The sequence below is a fragment of the Rhinatrema bivittatum genome, chromosome 10 (assembly GCF_901001135.1).
Source record: "Rhinatrema bivittatum chromosome 10, aRhiBiv1.1, whole genome shotgun sequence".
In the NCBI taxonomy this organism is placed as follows: domain Eukaryota; kingdom Metazoa; phylum Chordata; class Amphibia; order Gymnophiona; family Rhinatrematidae; genus Rhinatrema; species Rhinatrema bivittatum.
The window spans coordinates 85,126,787-85,147,488 of NC_042624.1; the positions used below are offsets into that span (position 1 = coordinate 85,126,787).

Consider the following 20,702-nt stretch of genomic DNA (forward strand, 5'->3'; position numbering starts at 1 on the left):
CCAATGAAGGAGCAGACTGGGAGGGAAATTCCTTAACCCACTAATTAACCTTCCTCCCTTTTCCCCTCTCCGACTCGATCCCTAAACTCCCCCAACTAACCTCATTTTTTTAAATTTTTGAACTTACCTGCTCTCCCAAGCAGCAGTAAATTCCACACGCCAGCAGCTGGCCAGTGCGCTTCACTGGAACAGCACCATTAGGCCTGCCCACACGCCACACAGACCCTACCCCTGGCCCGCCCCTTTTTTTGAAACTCGTCTCTTTCACTCGTACCGGGAGATACGTGTGGCCAGGCTGCTTTGAAAATGTGCGCAGTGCGCACGCAGCCCGGCCACGCACATATCTCCCGGTATTGGTGCCCGCTGGGGTTTAAAAATTAGCCCGTAAGTGCACATTAAATTGCATTTAGTATGCACTATTTTGATTTAGTGTGCACTAAAAAATGAGTGCACACTAAATCAAAACCCAACAAAAACTAAAACAAGGGCACATCCTTAAAACTTACCCTTACAGAGGGTAATTTTCAAAGGAACTTCTACAGCTAATGTAGCGCTTTAATCACAGAAATGGCCCTTTGGAAAATTGTCATTGTAAAATTACACATACATGCACACATACACACACACACACACACACATGGATACATGCACTCAAGTGCTCCGAGAAGGGGAGGAGTCTGGGTGGGGCTGGAACTCAAACATGCACACACGTTTTGATTTTAATAAATATGCGTGTAAATTCTCTCCACAGAGCTGCATAACCAGATAGCAGGTGTAATCGCGTGCCCGTAATTTTGCTGGGTTAATTATTAAAACAGAGCTATGCATGGTTGCGGGAGATATTCAGCCGCTGAGCACAACAAGGACCCTTTTTTGGTTCCAGTGTTGATCCTCATTTTTTAAGCACAAACAGCTGTTACTAGATTCCTGTTTAACTCTTTATTAGTGGAGTTATAATTAGGCCTTTTGGAGCGGGCAGCTAAATACTAGTTGTGCCCATTACCTAAACATCCAACCTCCCGGGTACTACTTATCACTTCTGCAGCACTACCTGATGTACACAGCACTGTACAAAAATGCATCAGACAATCCTGCAAAACTCAGATATGATTTGTAACGTCTCTCTAAGATACCTACTTTTATGCCATAATGTATGCACAGAGGAATGTGGGGCAGATGCTAAACACAAGTGAGTTTTCCAGCAGGATGCACATTGAGATACATAACCGTGAGCAATCCAAGACTACAGAAAGGTAGACCACGATGGCAGCTATAGACCGTACAGCCATCCAGTCTGCCCATCGACATCTCCTGCTCAGCTTTATAGTCCCTTCCTCTGCCTCAGAGACCCTCCATGCTTGTCCCATGCTCTCTTGAATTCTGATACTGTCCTTGTCTTCACCGATTCCACAGAGAAGCCATTTCATGTGTCCACCACCCTTTCTGTAAAGGAATATTTCCTTAGATTACGCCTGAGTCTACCCCCTCACTCCAGAGATTCCTTTCTGATGAAAGAGGCTCACCTCCTTTTCACGTATTCCTTGGAGGTACTTTAATGTCTCTGTCAAAGCTCCCCTTTCCTTTACGTCTGTCCTAATGTGCTTATGTTGAAGACCACAGATCATTTTAACAGCTCCCCTCTGGAAAGACTCTGTTTGGTTTATACTGTCTCCAGAACTGTACACAGTACGCCGAATGAGGTCTCATCAGAGAATTATACAGAGGCAATCTCACCTCCTTTTTCCTGCTGATGTCGATGGGCAGACTGGATGGCTGTACGGTCTATAGCTGCCATCATGGTCTACCTTTCTGTAGTCTTGGATTGCTCATGGTTATGTATCTCAGTGTGCACTCTGCTAGAAAACTCGCTTATGTTTAGCATCCGCCATGGGCTGATTAGTGTAGTCTGAAAAGGTGGCATTCCCAGTGGCATCCCTTAGATAGGCAAAGCCCTTGCTGAGATTAATTACATCTGTTGTACAATTGAAATGTGTTCACTAGAACGTCTGCTCAGCCAGCTGTGTCTTCTCCCTTTACACATACACAGGGTCCCGAAGGAAAACCAGGAAATCCAGGTCAAAGGGGTCGTCCCGGAAAAAAGGTAATGTGTTTTTCAGAACTTCCCTTTCCTATCTGAATTCTCTGGCACCTGAGGTCATGCCCGGGCTGTTTCTTTCTCTCTCTGTCTTGCCAACAGTGCTGAGCTCACAGATACAGGAATTGCTGTCTGTTAGTGCCTACGGGCAGGAGACCCTGGTGCAGGAAATTCCTTGCCAGGAAATGCTCAATGTAAGGAAATCCTGACCTCTGGTGTTCAGTACCAGGAAACCCTGACTCATGGTGCTCAGACTGAGGGAAACTCTCACCCCCCTTGTGCTGCACAGGGCCAGCTGAAGTGTGACCCCTGGTGCTCACTGAAATAAAAAGAAAAAGTGTTGTTTTCATGATTAGAGACCATTAGACGGCTTCCAGATTAGGATTACATGGAATTTTCTGACTTCCAAGACTGAAATCAGAATGGAATTTGTGCTTCTGAGAAGCCGGAGAAGAAACAGGGTCAGTTGCATTGCGCCAGGAAAGACTGAGGGCCCGGTGAGCCTCCCCTGAAATCCTGTTCTGTGTTTCTGTGATGCTTGGGGAAGCCCAGCTTCACATCTTAGTGCTGGGGAGAAGCCCAGTGCTGGTGCTTGCAGTGAAGAAGCAGGTCCCTTTCACCTTGCTTATAAAACTACTTTTTATTTCTTCGCCGCAGGTAAGGGAAGAGATCAGGCGATGTAAACAGAGGAGAAGGCAGATTGTATTTACTCGCCGCCTGAAAAGCCACTTTTGTTCTGTTGTGTTTAATCCCTGTCCATTTTATTCTTTCTGAAATAACATGGGCAGGCAGAAAAAGGACAGATGGGTCCGATGGGTGAAAGTGGAGCGCCAGGTGACCAGGGCGTAATCGGAGAACCCGGACCTAAAGGAGCAAGAGGAACCAGGGGATTGCTGGTTTGTGCTTTTGTGTTTTCAGTTTTCTTTTTTTGGGTGGAGGGGCTGGTTGTCCTATATGTGTGTAATTTTTAATATTTTATAGATTATAAGCTCGATATTCCAAAGCCCTAGGCCTGTAACTTTAAGAATTAGGCATCTAGACTTTTACATTTACAAATTTTCCAGGGCCCAACGCCTAAATTTAGGAACCTTACAAGGAGGCACGATTAGAAGTGGGGATAGGGGAGCAGCATAAATTTAGGTGCTCAGAGCTGATTTATAATTCCTCACTTACATTTAAGAGTCTCAGGTTTAGGCTCTTCAAGTCCATTAAAGTGCCTTTAACGGTGTTTTAAATCAGGCACTGGGCCCTTTTTGAATACCAGTCCCTAAATGTATATATTTAATCTCCATGTTGAGAAATATCAACATAAAGTGTAGTTTATTACATTAACATGTATGTATGTATGTATGTATGTATTTATTTATTTATTTAACTGTTTTATATATCGTCATTGCATGTGAGAATCACTAATTCATTACAAATGACTTTAGTGCCAGGAAAAATAGTGGAAAGTGTTCTAAACATCAGAATCACAGAACATATAGAAAGCCATGGTTTAATGGAACAAAGTCAGCATGGCTTTACCCAAGGCAAATCTTGCCTCACAAATCTGCTTCACTTTTTTGAAGGGGTTAATAAACATGTGGATAAAGGTGAACCGGTAGATGTGTACTTGAATTTTCAGAAGGCATTTGACAAAGTCCCTCATGAGAGGCTTCTAGAAAAAGTAAAAAGTCATGAGATAGATGGTGATGTCCTTTCGTGGATTACAAACTGGCTAAAAGACAGGAAACAGAGAGTAGGATTAAATGGACAATTTTCTCAGTGGAAGGGAGTGGGCAGTGGAGTACCTCAGGGATCTGTATTGGGACCCTTACTTTTAAATCTATATAAATAAAAATGTAACTGTTCATTTGTTCAAAATCTTAAATCTCCGAAAGTTCTTCACTGATTGCTTTGAAATTTTGACACAACGTTGCATTCGAATACGCGTGCGTTTTTATATACCTATATTATATAGATGTCACACCCGTGACAGGTAAAAACATGCTTTTTTTGAAAAACAGCGCCATCTGTTGGACGTAAAAGCAACACACGCTATCTACAATATAAATGGGCTCTGACCGACGGACCGCAAATGAGCAGTAGAGAGCAGCTCTACTGCGCATGTGCGGACCATACAGCTCTGCGCTACCTGCTGGGTGTCACAGAGGGGAGGAGGAAAGGGCAGACGAGTCGCCGCTCCAAGAAACGGTTCAGCCCGTTCCTCCGCCGCTGGGGAAGGGGGGAGGGAGTATGGACTGCCGGACAGTTACACACAGGAGGAGGAAATGGTAGAAGAGTTGTCGAGCCATTCCGTCCACCGCCGGGGAAGGGGGGGGAGGGAGTTGGGATGGCCGGAGCAGAGCAAATGCATTAGAAAGCGGCTGTGAAGAGATCACAAGCAGCTGCAGCCTGCAGCAGCCAAAGCGCAAAGAGCTGAACAGAGAACAGCTCGCTTAAACATATTAGAAACGTGTGCTTTCTCTTTTCTTTCTCTTCCATTTAACCAGACTGAGCCACAGCAACGCGTGGCCGGGTACAGCTAGTATATTTATAAATGATCTGGAAAGATGAGTGAGGTAATCAAATTTGCAGATAATTCAAAATTGTTCAGAGTAGTTAAATCACAAGCAGATTGTGATAAATTGCAGGAAGACCTTGTGAGACTGGAAAATTGGGCATCAAAATGGCAGATGAAATTTAATGTGGATAAGTGCAAGGTGACGACAATAGGAATCGGATGATAACAAGCCCTTTATTAAAATGCCCGACTCTGACCGAGTTTCGCTCCCTTGCACAGAGCTGCCTCAGGGGCAATTCATTTTACCAGGACTTGATTTGATCAATGCAGAAAATATCGTATTGATTGTGCCTTCGGTGCAGATGTGTTCTCACTCAAATAGACTTTCTCTAATCAGCATAGTATTGCTACGTAATAGCTGCTTTGAAGTCAAAACGTTCTGTACATGACAAATTTAGATTGACGAGCCGTATCTTAGCTATTACGTAGCAATACTATGCTGATTAGAGAAAGTCTATTTGAGTGAGAACACATCTGCACCGAAGGCACAATCAATACGATATTTTCTGCATTGATCAAATCAAGTCCTGGTAAAATGAATTGCCCCTGAGGCAGCTCTGTGCAAGGGAGCGAAACTCGGCCAGAGTCGGGCATTTTAATAAAGGGCTTGTTATCATCCGATTCCTATTGTCGTCACTGTTACACAGCTCACTGGATCGGCTACCGCTTTGTTTTTTAAGTGCAAGGTGATGCATATAGGGAAAAATAACCCATGCTATAGTTACACAATGTTAGGTTCCATATTAGGTGCCACAACCCAAGAAAGAGATCTAGGCGTCATAGTGGATAACACATTGAAATCATCGATTCAGTGTGCTGCGGCAGTCAAAAAAGCAAACAGAATGTTGGGAATTACTGGAAAGGGAATGGTGAATAAAACAAAAAATGTCATAATGCCTCTGTATCGCTCCATGGTGAGACCGCACCTTGAATACTGTGTACATTTCTGGTCGCCGCATCTCAAAAAAGATATAATTGAGATGGAGAAGGTACAGAGAAGGGCGAACAAAATGATAAGGGGAATGGAACAGCTCCTCTATGAGGAAAGACTAAAGAGGTTAGGACTTTTCAGCTTGGAGAAGTTTCGGCTGAGGGGGGATATTATATGTGTTTAAAATCATGAGAGGTCTAGAACAGGTAGATGTGAATCGGTTCTCTATTCTTTCAGATAATAGAAAGTCTAGGGGGCACTCCATGAAGTTAGCATGTGGCACATTTAAAACTAATCGGAGAAAGTTCTTTTTCACTCAACGCACAATTAAACTCTGGAATTTGTTGCCAGAGTATGTGGTTAGTGTAGTTAGTTGTAGCTGTGTTTAAAAAAGGATTGGATAAGTTCTTGGAGGAGAAGTCCATTACCTGCTATTAATTAAGTTGACTTAGAAAATAGCCACTGCTATTACTAGCAACGGTAACATAGAATAGACTTAGTGTTTGGGTACTTGCCAGGTTCTTATGGCCTGGATTGGCCACTGTTGGAAACAGGATGCTGGGCTTGATGGACCCTTGGTCTGACCCAGTATGGCATGCTCTTATGTTCTAATGCATAAGAAATGCAAAGGTCACAAGACAAGAAAATGTACAATAGTTCCACTTCAGGAGGTGGAAAGCAGAGAAATGCAGACCACATCTCTTGAGAGCTTGAGCAAAAGTCCCAGAATAGGTGTTTTTCTCTCACATTGTATTTACGCTGATTAACATACAGTTTAGAGACATTTCACCCTGCCACGGGTGAGCAAACTGCCACTGGCTGCCCAATCTAGGAAGACAAAATGGCTGTGCTGTCGAGGCTCGGTGACGTGGAGGCACTGCAGTGCAAGCTCAGAGGGAAGGGAGCTGCCAGAAGACCCCCGATATCGTTTTAGGCTTGCCGAAGCTTAAGCCATGAGCCTCTTTCAGAAGCTTAAGCCATGAGCCTCTTTCAGGGGGCTTGGCTGGGCAGTCGCTTATTTTGCGGCGGAGCTGGACCCCGGGAGCAGCCACTGCGGTGCTCCACAGCCCCAGGAGAGCTGCCGCCCTCAGCCCGGGAGGAGTTCCTGCCACCGCCGGGTCCCCTACCCTAGGGGGAGGGGTCACAGCTGCTGCCCGCTGAGGGGGGACGAAATGGTGAGGTAGGGGAAGGGAATGGGCAAAGAGGCCGGAGAGAATGGGGAGGTGGGAAGGGAGAATAAAAGCAAAAAGGGTAAAAAAGTTAAAAATAAAAACATGAGAAATTAAAAAAGATGAGCAAACTAAGAATAATCAGTGAAAATAGTAAAAAAAGCAAAAATAAAGTTGGGCAGGGTAGGATGGACGTTTTCTCAGCTCTTAAAATATTTTGGCTGGCACCTAAGATTTTTGAAAAATTTTCCAGCCTTTATCATTGGAGTGTGTGGCCTGTGTGTAGTGTTGAGCCTGTGTCTTTCTGTTTGTAGTTGTGTATGTGTGTATATATATATATATATATATATGTGTGTGTGTGTGTGTGTGTGTGTGTGTGTGTGTGAGATAGATATGTGGTCCATCTGCCTGTTTCTCTGTCTGGGTATGTTGTAGCTCTGACCCTCTGTGTGTCTGTTTGTGGTGTATCTTTGTATCTGTTTTCACTCCGGGGGGTGGTGTGTCTGTCTGTGTTTTCTGTCTAGGTGTGGTATGTCTGTGCCTGTCTAGGTGTTGGGTTTCTGTATCTCTGTGGGTGTCTGTGTAGGGGTCTGGGGTATCTTTGTCTCTCCGTTTCTGTCTGGATGTGGGGTAACTATGTCTATGTTTATCAGGGTGTCTATGAGCTTGGATGTGGGGAGTCTCTGTTTCTCTCTGAGTCTGTCGTGTGTGTATGTGTGTGTGAGCTTCAGCGGCGGATTCATGATGTCGGACCGGCCCGGGTATTTGCCGCCCAGGGCGGCCCAGGACACATCACGTGGTCTGCCGAGCGCGGCTCTGTCACGGCCGCGCACGGCAGACCACGTGACTGGAGCGATCGGCCCACCGGGGGATGCCCGATCTCCCGATAGGCCAATCCGCCCCTGGTGAGCTTCCTCCTTTCAGCAAATTGAAAAGAAACAAAATGGGGGCTTTGTGTCACTGACTGGCAGTATGGCTGCCTGGTGGATACCACCCATGTATGTACAGGGAGTGTCTTTTTATGTTTGTACAGCGCTGCCCGCTCCCGGCCCGTCGGCTGCCAGTAAACAAAATGGCGCCTATGGCCTTTTGCCCTTAGCATGTGACAGAGTATCCATGCCATTGGCCGGTCCCTGTCACATGGTAGGAGCACTGGATGGCCTGCGCCATTTTGTTTAGCCAATGGCCCGAGAGCGGGAGAACGCTCCCGGGACCCCCACTGGACCACCAGGTACTTAAAAAATTTTTTTTGGGGGGGGGTTGGAAGGGTCCGGAGGGTGGGGGGATACTAAAGAACTAATTTTAAAGGGTTGGGCTGTGTTTTTGGGTTATTGGCTCGGTGCAGCCGATAAAAAAAACAAAAAAAAAACAACGATTGGACCGCGGGAAAAATAATTTCCCGATAGTCCACAAAACCGGAACTGATTCCGGTTCCGATTCACATCTCTAGAAAATATCCATGCTAAGGTGAAGGTACAAATATCCGTGCTAGGGTGAAGTTGCAAATGTCCATGCTAGGGAGCAGGTGCAGATGTCTGTGCTAGGGAGCAGGTGCAGATGTCCATGCTAGGGAGCAGGTGCAGATGTCCATGTTAGGAAATAATGTGCAAATGTCTGTGCTAGGGAGCAGGTGCAAATGTCCGTGCTAGGGAGCAGGTGCAAATGTCCATATTAGGAAATAATGTGCAAATGTCCGTGCCAGGGAGCAGGTTCAAATGTCTGTGCTAGGGAGCAGGTGCAAATGTCCATGTTAGGAAATAATGTGCAAATGTCCGTGCTAGGGAGCAGGTGCAGATGTCCATGTTAGGAAATAATGTGCAAATGTCCGTGCTAGGGAGCAGGTGCAGATGTCCATGTTAGGAAATAATGTGCAAATGTCTGTGCTAGGGAGCAGGTGCAAATGTCCGTAATAGGGAGCAGGTGCAAATGTCCATAATAGGGAGCAGGTGCAAATGTCCATATTAGGAAATAATGTGCAAATGTCCGTGCTAGGGAGCAGGTTCAAATGTCTGTGCTAGGGTGCAGGTGCAAATGTCCATATTAGGAAATAATGTGCAAATGTCTGTAATAGGGAGAAGGTGCAAATGTCCGTGCTAGGGAGCAGGTGCAAATGTCCATATTAGGAAATAATGGCAAATTTCCGTAATAGGGAGAAGGTGCAAATGTCCGTAATAGGGAGCAGGTGCAAATGTCCGTGCTAGGGAGCAGGTGCAAATGTCCATATTAGGAAATAATGTGCAAATGTCCGTGCTAGGGAGCAGGTGCAAATGTCCATATTAGGAAATAATGTGCAAATGACCGTGCTAGGATGCAGGTGGAAATGTCCGTGCTAGGGTGCAGGTGGAATTGATTTCCTCCCCCCAGCTCCAGCCCCAGGAATGCCTTTTTGCAGTGCGCAGAAACGTACATGCAGCATTGCCTCCTTGCTTACTTTTAGAAGTACAAGCTCCCCAGGTAATTTTTCAAAAAGCCCATTTGCATGCATCAAACCAAAGTTTATGTGCTTAAATGCTTTTGAAAAACACCCCCATAAACTTTAGAGCCCCTCCAGCCGCTACCTTTGGCAGTGTAAAACATAAAGCTTAAGCTTCCAGCATCGCTGTCAGAGTATTATTCTGACAACAGTGCTTGACGCTGACTGAACTGGTATAATTCCAGTGGCCTGGGGAGTGCAGTCTTTCAGAGGTACCAGCTGGGGCAAGAAGGTTTGGATTAGGATGGGGGAAGGAGAAGCCAGATGGAAGAGCAATGTAAGGGGCAGAGGCTGCAATATTTAGATAAAGTGCAAAGGTGGGGTTAGACTGGCTCTTCAGGCCAAGAGGCCCTAACATTATTACACTCTTTTGCGGGCTTAGTATGGAGGGGGGAATTCAGCACAATGGAGGGTGGGGGATGGGTCCGGCAGGGTTGGGTCACCATTTAACCAGCGGTATCATGTGAATATAGCCAGTTAATGTAAAGTTATCCAGACATAACCTTCTCTCTGCTCTAAGGCCTGTCTACACCCTTAAATATCAGAGTTAACTGGATAAGGTATTCAGCTAAATGAACTCTCCGAAACGCCTCCAAGTTATCTGGATAAATATTATCTGGATAATGACTTAGCCAGCTAAAATGTTTCCAGATATGTGGCCTAGGTGCTCAAACCTCACAGTTTATCTGGATAGCTCAAAAGTTATCTGGATAAACCATTTTGAATATTAATCTTTTGGTGTCAGAAAAGTTGTGCCACAGAAAATGCAAGTTATGTCAAGAGTCATATGTATTTAATTACTGTTTTCATAGGAAAAAGCAGTGGTGGGCCTCAGTTTGACCTGCAGAAGCCTAGTGCCCAGGCTCAGTTATCTTTGTGTGGGCAGTGGCTAAACAATAAGGCATATAATTGCAAATTATATTTTCTGAAGAGAGAGAAAATTAATGAATAGAAGAATTCAGGGCACAAATCTCCGGCATAAAGCTTTGTTTATCCATGACCCTGCTTGAAGTGGGGCATCACCATGGAATGTGGTAAAATCTGCAAACCTTAGCTCCACCTCTTTGAGGAGAGTGGGCAATAAAGCTTTGTAGAAGAAAATGGAGTCCGTTTTTGAAAATGGCCGCCTGCCTGATTTCCGAGAGCATGACTTGACACCTTGCTATGTCTGCTACCTTGTTCCTACGTTTTGAGCATGTGACTTGTGTGGAGGTGGGGGTCAGTCACCAGCAGTTGACCTGTTGGACCTCCCCACGGGCCGTCACATGCCAAGCAGTGGCAAAGAAGCGAGGTGCCCAGCTCCTTGTTCTTGAAATCATAGGAAAAGGCTATTGCTGTCAGCATCTGCTGAATAGCAGAGTTTTCTTAGATGTTTTCCTGATGTTTATTATTTTTAGACAGCATTCATCGACTTCTCCATCTGACTCTCTGATCGTCTCTCTTTCTCATCTGATCTTCTTTCTTCCTCACTATTTTCCACCTCTTACCCTCTCCCAGAGCCCCATCCACCTTTTTCTCTGCCCTTATATTTTCTTTTTTTTTTTTTGCATTTTGCTGGTCCCCTATCATTACTTTCCCCTGCCAGCACTGTCTTCTCCACCGTAAATGCTTCAGATCTCCCTTTCCCACCTCCTCCCCTTCACTGAAGCTCCCACAAGTGTCCTCTTGATCCCTTCTCAGCCTTCCTTCTTGCCAGGCTTCCCATGGTCCCTCCTATCTCACTTCCTACCTCCTTCCCCACAGTTTCCCATTTCTGTTTAACTTCCTTTTCCTGTTGCTATTTGTACTTTTTTTTTCTCTTCTAATTTCTGTCCTCCTTCCCTGATGTCCACATCCCCTCCATGCCCTTCCTCCTCCTCCTCCTTCCTATCAGAGATGCCTCGGTAGCGGAAGTTATTGACGTCTGCTGCTCTCCACGCCCCCCCCCCCTTCCTGCAGCCCATTCCGTGGCGAGGCGGCGCAGCTGATTTTGGCCCTGGTGCACCAACTACTCTGACAGCAGAGGCAGGAGAAGCCCAAAACCACTGCAACATAAACCATCCATCGTGGTGGCCGTACGGGTGCCACTCACCATGACGAGCGACATGTATTATGCGGTGGTCTGGGGGCTAAAATGTAAATTTGTGGTGACAAAATGAATAGTTGACTACATTTTTCTGTTACGAGCATAGGTTGAACTCGAGGTCCGTGACCTGAAGTGGGCGTAATGCCAGCTCAACTGAAACATGCACATGGAATTCAAATGATTTTGTTTATCAAACCCCCAGGAGATTTTATGTTCTGAAAATAATAGACACAAGCGTGACTTGCATGTATTCAAGATTTTTTAAGGATTCTCCTTGCCTACAGAAAAACGATGGAGACGATTGATTTCCCCTGGCAAAGATTTCCTACACTGTGCCCGCAGCACAGGAGTGTGCATGACAAAAGCTTTTCTTGGGTTTTGTTTTTTTCTTTCATTTGCTAATTTTTCATTTCTGCATTGTAACGCGCGCGCGCCGAATCGCTTTAGTGCACGACAAAGCCCCGTAGAACGCGGAAATCAAATGAAACACAATTTTGTTGGTTTTTAAGTTTGGGACGGGAAACGGCGAACGCTGCGATTTCCCTGCTGAGAAATGAAAGTGTAATCCCTACTTTCCATACGTTGTTATCCTTTTGCATTGGAATAGCCTCCTGATTTACTAAAGGCTTTTCTCCCATTCTGTGGTCTGTGAGAAAAACACTTAGTAAACCACCAGGCCGGTGCAATACTGGTGTGCGAAAAACGGGGGCTCGTGATCGAGCGCCCGCTTTCCTAACGCGCGCCCGCCCACCTCTCCCGGACACGCGATGCAATAGGGTAATGAGCTGCTGTGTAAAAAAAACAAAAAACGGAGGTGCTGGGGGAAATTGTGCGTACCCTAGCGCCGCCTCTGCATCAGGTGCCCGGGAGACGTGGCTGTCAGTGTTGGGTTAGGAAAACAGACACTCAGTGCAAGCGACCGTTTTCTCCTGCTGTTGGCACAAAAAACACGCACAATTACACGGCCTGGCCCGTGTATATTGTGCATGTATATTGGACATGTCCAATTTTTTTTTTTTTTTTTTGCGCGATGCTGCTTTCTTTGGTTCCTCCTATTTTGTATCACAACGATCCTAATAGGAGGAACCCCAGAAAGCAGGATTTTTTTTATAGAGTCCTTGACCGTGGCAAGCCTTAATGCCAGCTCCCGGGCTGGGTGCATTTGACCGTGCGGGAATGTTTTAAACCGGGTGGTAATAGCTGATAGCCTCATCTACGTGGAATTTACATGTGATGAGTGGTATTCGATGTGTGCTATTTTGGATGCGCTGATCCCCAGTATTGCATCGGGCATAAGTCTAGCGAGTCCAGCCGCGTGTTTAGCAGTGCACTAACCTCAGCGCCTGATATTGCATTGGCTTGATTGTGTCTTTATCCTTTACCCTCCAAATAAATTTTCAGTCATGTATCTGAGCGCAAAATTGATTTTCGCCTTCAGTTTTAAGAAACATTCATTTGTTTATGTGATGATCTGAAGGATGTAAAACTTTGTTTCACAGGCTTAACTGTTCTGTTTGTCTCACAGGGGCATTTAGGATTAATGGGACCAGAAGGAGAGCCAGGAATTCCAGGATATGGGGTGAGTTATGGTGCTCTGTCATGCTAGTGAATATATATCTGAATGTATTCATTGGCAATTTATTGTCTGCGTTCTGGTGCTTTAAATGAATGTATAACCTGTACAGTACAAAAAAACAAAAGAACTATAAATATGCCAGCATTAACACATGGATAATCACAGGGCCCGTTGTCAGAGTCCATTAATCATCTGTAAAGAAACAGACTTTCAAAATGGGTTACATTAAAAAGATCATTTTCTTAAGAAATATGTTGCAGAAGGGATGGGGGAGAACAAAGGAAAAGCCACAAGTAGAATCCCAAAGGATCCATCACTTCCAGGCCTGGATTTACACACGGGGCAAACTGGGCCTGTACTTAGGCTTGAAAAATAGAGGGGGGGGGGCTGCAAACTTCCTTGCCCTCACCACCCTGTCTCACTCTCCTGTCTCCCCCCGCCCCCGGCTAGTCCCACTGATTCATTGAAGCCACTGGCCCCTCCGTCCCACCACCTCAGATCTCCGGTGCTGGCGCTGTTGTTCTGACAAGGCAGCGAGGGCGCGAGGACTGAGTCACCCTGCCGCCCTGTGCTCACAGAAGCCCACAGGCAGTGGGGACCCTAGTGCGGCCTGTGAGCACTGGGGCCGCGGGCTGGCGCGGTCCCCGGAATTCACGCTTCCTCCTCAGAGCAGCAGCGCCCGCACCGGGGATCTCAGGTCAGTCAGTGGGGAGCGGCAGAAACTGAGAGGTAAAGAATTGTGGGGCGGCAGGGGGGGGGGGGGAAGAAGAGAGGGAAAGAACCTGTCCCCAGGAGACCGAGATCTGCAGGAAGGGGGGAGTGGCAGCAGCTCAGCACCCACACTGATTATACCTGGGGGTGTCAGAGAACAGAATCATCTCTGATCACTTGTGCTGTCCCGTGTCTACAGGTCCCAGAGTTAAAGAGAATTCTTCCATCATGGGACTACCAAAACGAGAGCTAAGACTGGAGGCATTCGGTGAAGGAAAGGAGACATACAGTGATGGATTTAGGATTTGCCACCCTAGGCACTGTTGGTGCTCTGACGACCCCCCCCCGGGCTGTTCCAGGGTAGCAGAGGGCTGTTCTCTGCTGAATGAGATTCGCCGAAAGGTGGCAAATCTTCAACTAGCCTGCTGACCCTAAAGGTTTCCCACCCCAGGCCCAGGCCTAATGTGTGCCTATTGACAAATCCAGAGCTGCCCCCCTCTCCATCAGGTCTCGCCCCCCCCCCAACTGGAATTTAGATCATGATGGTTTATATGCTGGTTCTTCACAAGATGGGCCATGAACTCGCATCATCTTTTTATAGAGAAGTTCATTCCTTACTTTTTTTCCACTGTTAATTTATCATTTCACAAATTATACAGGCAAATCGAGTTGTATGTGGAAACAGTAGGATCTCACACAAGGTACAGATAACATTAATAGAGAAGAAATAATAGAGAAGAAAAAGGAAAAAAATAGACAATGTGATTGCCTTACCTATTACAAAAATCAATTACTTTAAATGGAGGGGTGAAATTTAAACAGGAGAAAATAAGAAAAATAATATCTACGAAAGGCTTAACATGAGGAGCTACCAGTATATATATGTCTGTGCTTCCAATGGATAGCTGAGGAGTCAAGGAAAGTGTTTTTTACATCTAAAAAGGCCCTCAGTTATACAGGAAGAAAAAAAACCATAATAGTCATCACCAAATTTACCAATGCACTTATATGGATAGCACAGAGTGAAAGAACTAAGAAAGCCTCTCCTTCTATCCTATGTTTGTCTTGAAATATCAGGAAAAATTCTCACTACATGACCGGGGAACATGATACTCATATTTCTAAAATATTGCTTCATAATTTTACCAATATCTTGCTCTACAACAAATGAAACCAGTAACATAGAACATTCAGTCACTTCGGTCCAGAATTTTCTAAAAATTCTGTTAAATTAAATTAATCTGCTGAGGCCTCAGGCTGACCAGATCTAAACATCGAAAGAGCTGGCGTAAGCAAGAAGAAAGCTTTACTCTTATTGGAAGAAATGATCTTCTACTGATCGAGGGTTGCAATATAACAGTGGCCACATAAACCCATGTGGGTTTATTTCACGTTTCTGGATCTAGGCTATAATGCATACATTATCGTATTTAGTGCTATTGGTTGAAAATGATGAAGCAAATGACGTGCGAAATTTTGTATTTAGTTATTTCTTTTTTTTTAGGGCCACCAGGGTCAGCCAGGACCTCCTGGACCTCCAGGACCCAAAGGAGAAAAGGTACATAGACTTAAATTTGTACGGCTAAGCCTTATACTAAAAACTGACCCGAAGAAAACATTGAGCTGCAATAAACCGCAATCCTAAAATTCATTGCATTAAGGTCGCTAGATGGTGATGTGTTGTTGTTAGGGAGAACCCAAGCCCGTCCTACTTCTGCCCCATTCCACCTCTGTGAAACCCCCTTCCCATAGCCTGGGCATCAGACTAACTGCCTTGGATAGGTCCTAGGTCAGGGTGGATGGGGATATGTTTGCAGCTGGAGGTGCCTCAGGGGTGATACCACAGTAGCACAACAAAGAACTCCTTCACCAAAAGGTAAAACTGCAATCGACATTAAATGTGTTTGTAGTTCAGCTGGTGCGCTAGAATGTATTTATTTCAGCATTTAGTAGCTCTGTGCACCAGCTACTTTCCAACAAACGATATACGAACCCACATCGTGAAAAGCTTATAGTTTAAGTGGTCAGCTCAAACAATGGCAGATAAAGCAACTTGCCCAGGGTCACAAGGTGTGGGAGGGGCAGGATTTTAATTCTGGTGCCCTTGTTTCCAGCCTATTACTCCAACCACTGAGCAATGCCCTCTCCCCGAAACATTTTCCCTGTGACTCATGTCAGAACTGGAACCCAAATCCTCTTATTCTCCAGAGGTTCCCTGCACCGTGTGGTGAGAGGCTGATATAAGTCAGAGAGGTGCTTGACCTGTGATGGGTCATGCCAACCCAGAGTTTCTGCCCAGGGAGGAGGCAGCTGCTGGAGGGTACTGCTCACCAGAGTAAGCTGCATAGCAGCTGGATTTCCCAGGGTGGGACAAAGGCTGTTTGGAATGGGTACTTAACCAAAACCAAAAGGACACAGATACATGCAGATTGCATGGAGTCCTCAGGTCACAGTAGTTTTAGATCCCACTTCTGTCCACAGGAACTGCCCTCCATCTGCTGGGAGGCTCCAGCGTTCCTCTTGTATTACTGCCAGTTTGTGAAGTTACTGTATCCAGAATCAATGTTTCCTCAGAGACTGCCGTCTAGAGAACTCTTCTCTACTGCCTCCTTCTTGAGCCAACTGGGCTAACTTGGCTCCTTAAGGTCACTTTTCTCAGGTTTTCTACTTCTTTTTTAGATGTATCTAGGCTTCCTTACTGAAATTACTTCTGTTGCCCACTTCCACCAGTAGATTCAATCCTTCTGCATTCCAGATTCTCGCTTTTCTAGAACTTTTCCTTGATGCATAGATTTCTAAAACTAATCCCGCCAGAGAGCCCAGTCGCATTTTGCAGTAGTTTTGATGGTGCTGAGTTGTTGCAGACTCTGCAGTAAGACCTGTTGTGCAGGCAGCTTATTGCTTGGAGTGCTGGAAAGTCTCTAGCAATTGGGGGAAACATCTGGAGGTCTATATTCAGCAGGCCAACAAGCAGCAAATTATCTTTGTAAAGTGGCTCGGGTAACTTTAACCGGTGTGTTCAGCGGGACAGGTCCGCCACCAAACATGCTGGGCTAAAGGTAGCCAGATAAAGTGATCCAGGTCGCTTTCCACTCGCTGGCTTTACTCGAGATTTGAAAAAAATAAAAGCTTTGATGTGGGGGCTGGTGGCTTCCCCCAGTATAACACTTTTACTTTCCGCAGGGGTAATAGAAGACTTTGGGGGGGGGGGGGTAGAGGTGGTACCCTATTTTTGTAAGCATGAAAAGGAGAATCGGCAGCTATGGCCCCAATATTTGTTTTGTTAACGTGGGGGCAGGGGAGCTCAGGCTGCCATTGGCCTGCAAGATTTTTTTCTTTTTAACGCACCAGCTATATGTTTAATACAGTCAGGTAGGTTTAACGTTACCCAGCTAAACTTATCTGGGTAGTTCTACTTGGCTGTTTAAGCCCCACCCCTTGCACGCCCCCCCACACTGCCTCTCTTATCCGGATACGTTTTAGCCAAGTAATGACTTGGCTGGCTAACACCTTTCTGGTCCGCAGGGGGGATATTAAAAACTGGAGATTTGTCAGGCTAAGCCCGAACTTAGCTGGACGATCCTCTCTTAAATCTGGAGCTCCCTGGCATTACTACTGAGAGGGAGGATTTATAGCTCCCCCTCCTCTCTGCTGGGCCTGCCATCACGTCATCACCACCAACATCAGCAAAGCTGGCGGTGCCACTGCTTCCCTTGTCTCTCCTTCCAATGGCCTTTCCTCACGATATGCTGCTGCTCTTTTATCTCGGGCTCTGCCACTTCAGCTTCTTGTCCTGGGCACTAGCTGATTTAGCATGACTGGCCCTAGATTTCTTTGCAGAAACAAAAGAACGATGTGAGGATGCAATCTGTTGTCTTTCCACGATGGCTACTGTGAGCACTTTCTACTAGTGCCGCCACTGCAGCTCCTTTCCGGCTGCCATTCAGGGTTTTCTTTGCGGCATCCTGTGCTAGATTAAAATTGTTCATGAAATGAGGATGACACTGATGGTGAGGGGAATGGGGATAATCTATGAAGCTTCACCTACTGCTGTACTGTTAGAAGCAGCTGTAGAGGGCACATCTGGGGCTGCTTTAGCATGCTCAGACAGACTCCACAGAAACATCCTTTTAATCTACTGTGCTTGTCTGAGCCCTTCAGCTTTTCTCATATGTTTTCTATTTTCTGTAGCTGAAAGATGCAAGACACATAAGTGATGTGAAAGAAATCCTGTCCCTCCATTACTTTTATTCCTCTCCACTTAAAGGGGGTTATTTTTATACCTGCGTGCACTGGCATAAATAGTGCGCAGACTTTACACCAGATTTTTAAAGAGAAGTTATATGCATAACTTTGCTTTGGCGCAGACTGGATGGGCCATTTTGGTCTTTACCTGCTCTCATTTACTGTGTTACTATAAAAATTATGCGTCTAAAGTTACACCAGGTAATCGGTAAGTTATCTGTGGGAAAATACTCGCATAATTTTTAAAATAAAAAAGCATGCACATAAGTTCCCACTGTATCCAATCTCTACCCCTAGAGCACTTCTCCCGAAGCGCACGTAAATTCATGCACACTTTGTGCAGTCAGTTTTAGAAGAAGACATTTATGAGGGTAAAGCACAATGAAAATTACCCTCCCCGTGATTTACATTACAAGTCAACTTCATGATACGTTGCAAGATTTCTGTAGTATTTACCTTCAAGGAGCTTGTTCACCTCTGATGAACTGTATTAGTGGATCGCTTATTTTACTGCCATAGTTTGGACATTTTGTGGCATCTTCTGAAATTTTTGGTTAAAATAAAAGTGAGAGCCATGCAGAACCTCTCTAAAGTCATAGCCAAGAGACATAGGACAGGGATAGCTATAGTCTGCTCAGCTGGGGTGTAATCTAAAGACAATCAACCAGATTTTAATGGGAGTAAGGCTACAACTTATGTAACTCATCCCTGTGAAGTTTGCTATCCCTTTCTGCAAGGCAAGGTGAAGATCTAGCCCGATTCAGTAAGTTCAAACCTTCAAATGGATGATATGATCTGCAATGATACATAATCAAGCAAAAGCATGCAGTGGAGAGACGCTCAGGCAATATGTCACTGGATCAGTCATGATTTATCCAAATGCCCTTTTGTGCAGATTTAGGAGTCATGTCACTGCTTTGCCTTAGGTTGAACATCAGTTTACACATACAGTTATTAAAATCATTAACAAACATTACAAAATCAGTTTATTTTTATTTTAGGGTTATCCCGGAGAAGACAGAAGAACAATAGGACTACCTGGGCCCCCAGGTGAACCAGTAGGTCTTTCTTTCTGTAAAACAATTCTTCTAGAAATCATGAAGGGCACAGAGCATTGAATGGTTCTCATCAACTCATGATAGGCAGAACTGCTGTACCGTTTATCACACATCTAAACTAAAATGCTAAAACCTCATCTCGGAGCTCCTTCATAGTAATGGGATATGATAGACTCACTGGCCCAATGCCATGACTGCTTTTTTATTCTTCATTGTCAATCTCCATTGGTGGAAAGGAACATAAAACCCCAAGATACCCAACATATTAGTTGGCTACTATTAGTGGTAACGACGCTGCCTCTCCTTTCACTGCTGTTTAATTGAAGAGTTCAGTCTCTGCTTGACTACAGTGATCCTGATTTTTAAAAACAAAAAAGACCCATGGAGACATGAAAATGTGGAAGGTGGAATATAAATCTAAAATTAAATAAATAAATAAAGAAAAATATGAACCAGATAACAGTTTAAAACACTTTATGATGCACATTAAAAACCAGATGGCAGCAATAGCTGTATCTTGTAAATATCAGTGAAGAAGAGGAAAAACCTTAGATGATATTGTGCAAATTGAGGAGACATGCTGGCATCATAGATTTAACACACTTGGAGTTTGTAGGGAATGGCAGGATGTCTCTTGTCAAAGTTTTGTTTCGGTGCAAACGTTCCAAATTTAGCAATGAAAAGTCAATGCACAATCGGAGCAGTTTTTACATTGCATTAACCTTCAGTAAACCTTCAGCAGTATCACTGAAAGCAGGCTAGCTTGGAATCTAGTCCGATGTAATACCTGGTGTTCTGCCAGTTGGGCACATCCACTCGACTGGACAGTAAACTGTTCCGAATTTTGGTACTGAGATCTCATCTGTAAAAGATGAAGCATATCCTTTTTTTATAAATATATTTCTATTTACTAGCCTCTATGCTAAACTAAATATCCATTTAAGTGGCACCATCTGAATATCCGGCTGCATTTATCAGCCAGCTAATTGGAGGGCGGGACAGGGCTTAATGGAAAGGAGCTATTTATCCAGCTAACTTGGACTTAGAGCCATCAAGCTGTTGCCGCAATAGAGGGGCCCCTCTCCAGAAACAGCATTGCGGCTGTATGGCACATTCATTTGTCTCACGACCAAACACCGCGTGACAAAAGAACGGCGAGTGGCCCTTTAACCTCACGGAACTGCCATCACCTAAAAGGGCCGTTGGCCCAAAAAATAAAAGTGCAGCAAATGGAGAGGTTGGGCGAGGGTCAGTGTTGACCCCATCTCAATTCGGGGCCACCAGTCGAGGTGGCCTTGTCACCCCCAAAGTGTAGGCAATGCCTCCCCCCCCCCCAAGAGCTTAACATTTAAAATAGCCTCTTTAAATGTGAGGCGGGAACCTTGGGATCTGCGTTAGGGTCCTGGGCCTCCCACCTCACATTTACAGCTTTTCCAAGAAGTGCAGGTATTTTATCACAGCTAACCACCTTCTCAGTCAGCCACAGTAAAATATTTGCATAGGATGCTTATTCATGACCACCTTTGCATGCATATGCATTATTCATGCATGCAAATTGATGCAAAGAAAGTTATTGTAATAGGGAAGGGAACCTGGGCGGGGAGATGCAAAATATCGTGTTTCCTGTTCATATCCTGCATCAGTCCAGACAAGTGGGTTTATGCAACCCTACCAGCAGACAGAGGCAGAGAACAAAACCTTTGAGGCACTGCTACATAACCGAGTGTGCCATCTGCAGTCCCTCAGTATTTCTCTGTCGCCAGCAGATGGTAGAGGTGCAAACCTGCAGTCTGGACTTTATAAAAAAAAAAAA

At 45.2% G+C, this 20,702-nt stretch overlaps 1 protein-coding gene across 2 annotated transcripts in view; it reads left to right on the forward strand.

Annotated features, from left to right (window-relative positions):
* Positions 1 to 20,702, forward strand: part of COL24A1 (collagen type XXIV alpha 1 chain) — a 554,101-nt gene that overhangs the window by 429,222 nt on the left and 104,177 nt on the right. For both annotated transcript variants that reach the window (XM_029618163.1, XM_029618164.1), the window contains exons 38-42: positions 2,048 to 2,101; positions 2,884 to 2,991; positions 12,825 to 12,878; positions 15,091 to 15,144; positions 18,833 to 18,889. In XM_029618163.1, coding sequence (XP_029474023.1) covers positions 2,048 to 2,101; positions 2,884 to 2,991; positions 12,825 to 12,878; positions 15,091 to 15,144; positions 18,833 to 18,889 — 327 coding nt within the window. The remainder of the gene's footprint in view (positions 1 to 2,047; positions 2,102 to 2,883; positions 2,992 to 12,824; positions 12,879 to 15,090; positions 15,145 to 18,832; positions 18,890 to 20,702) is intronic.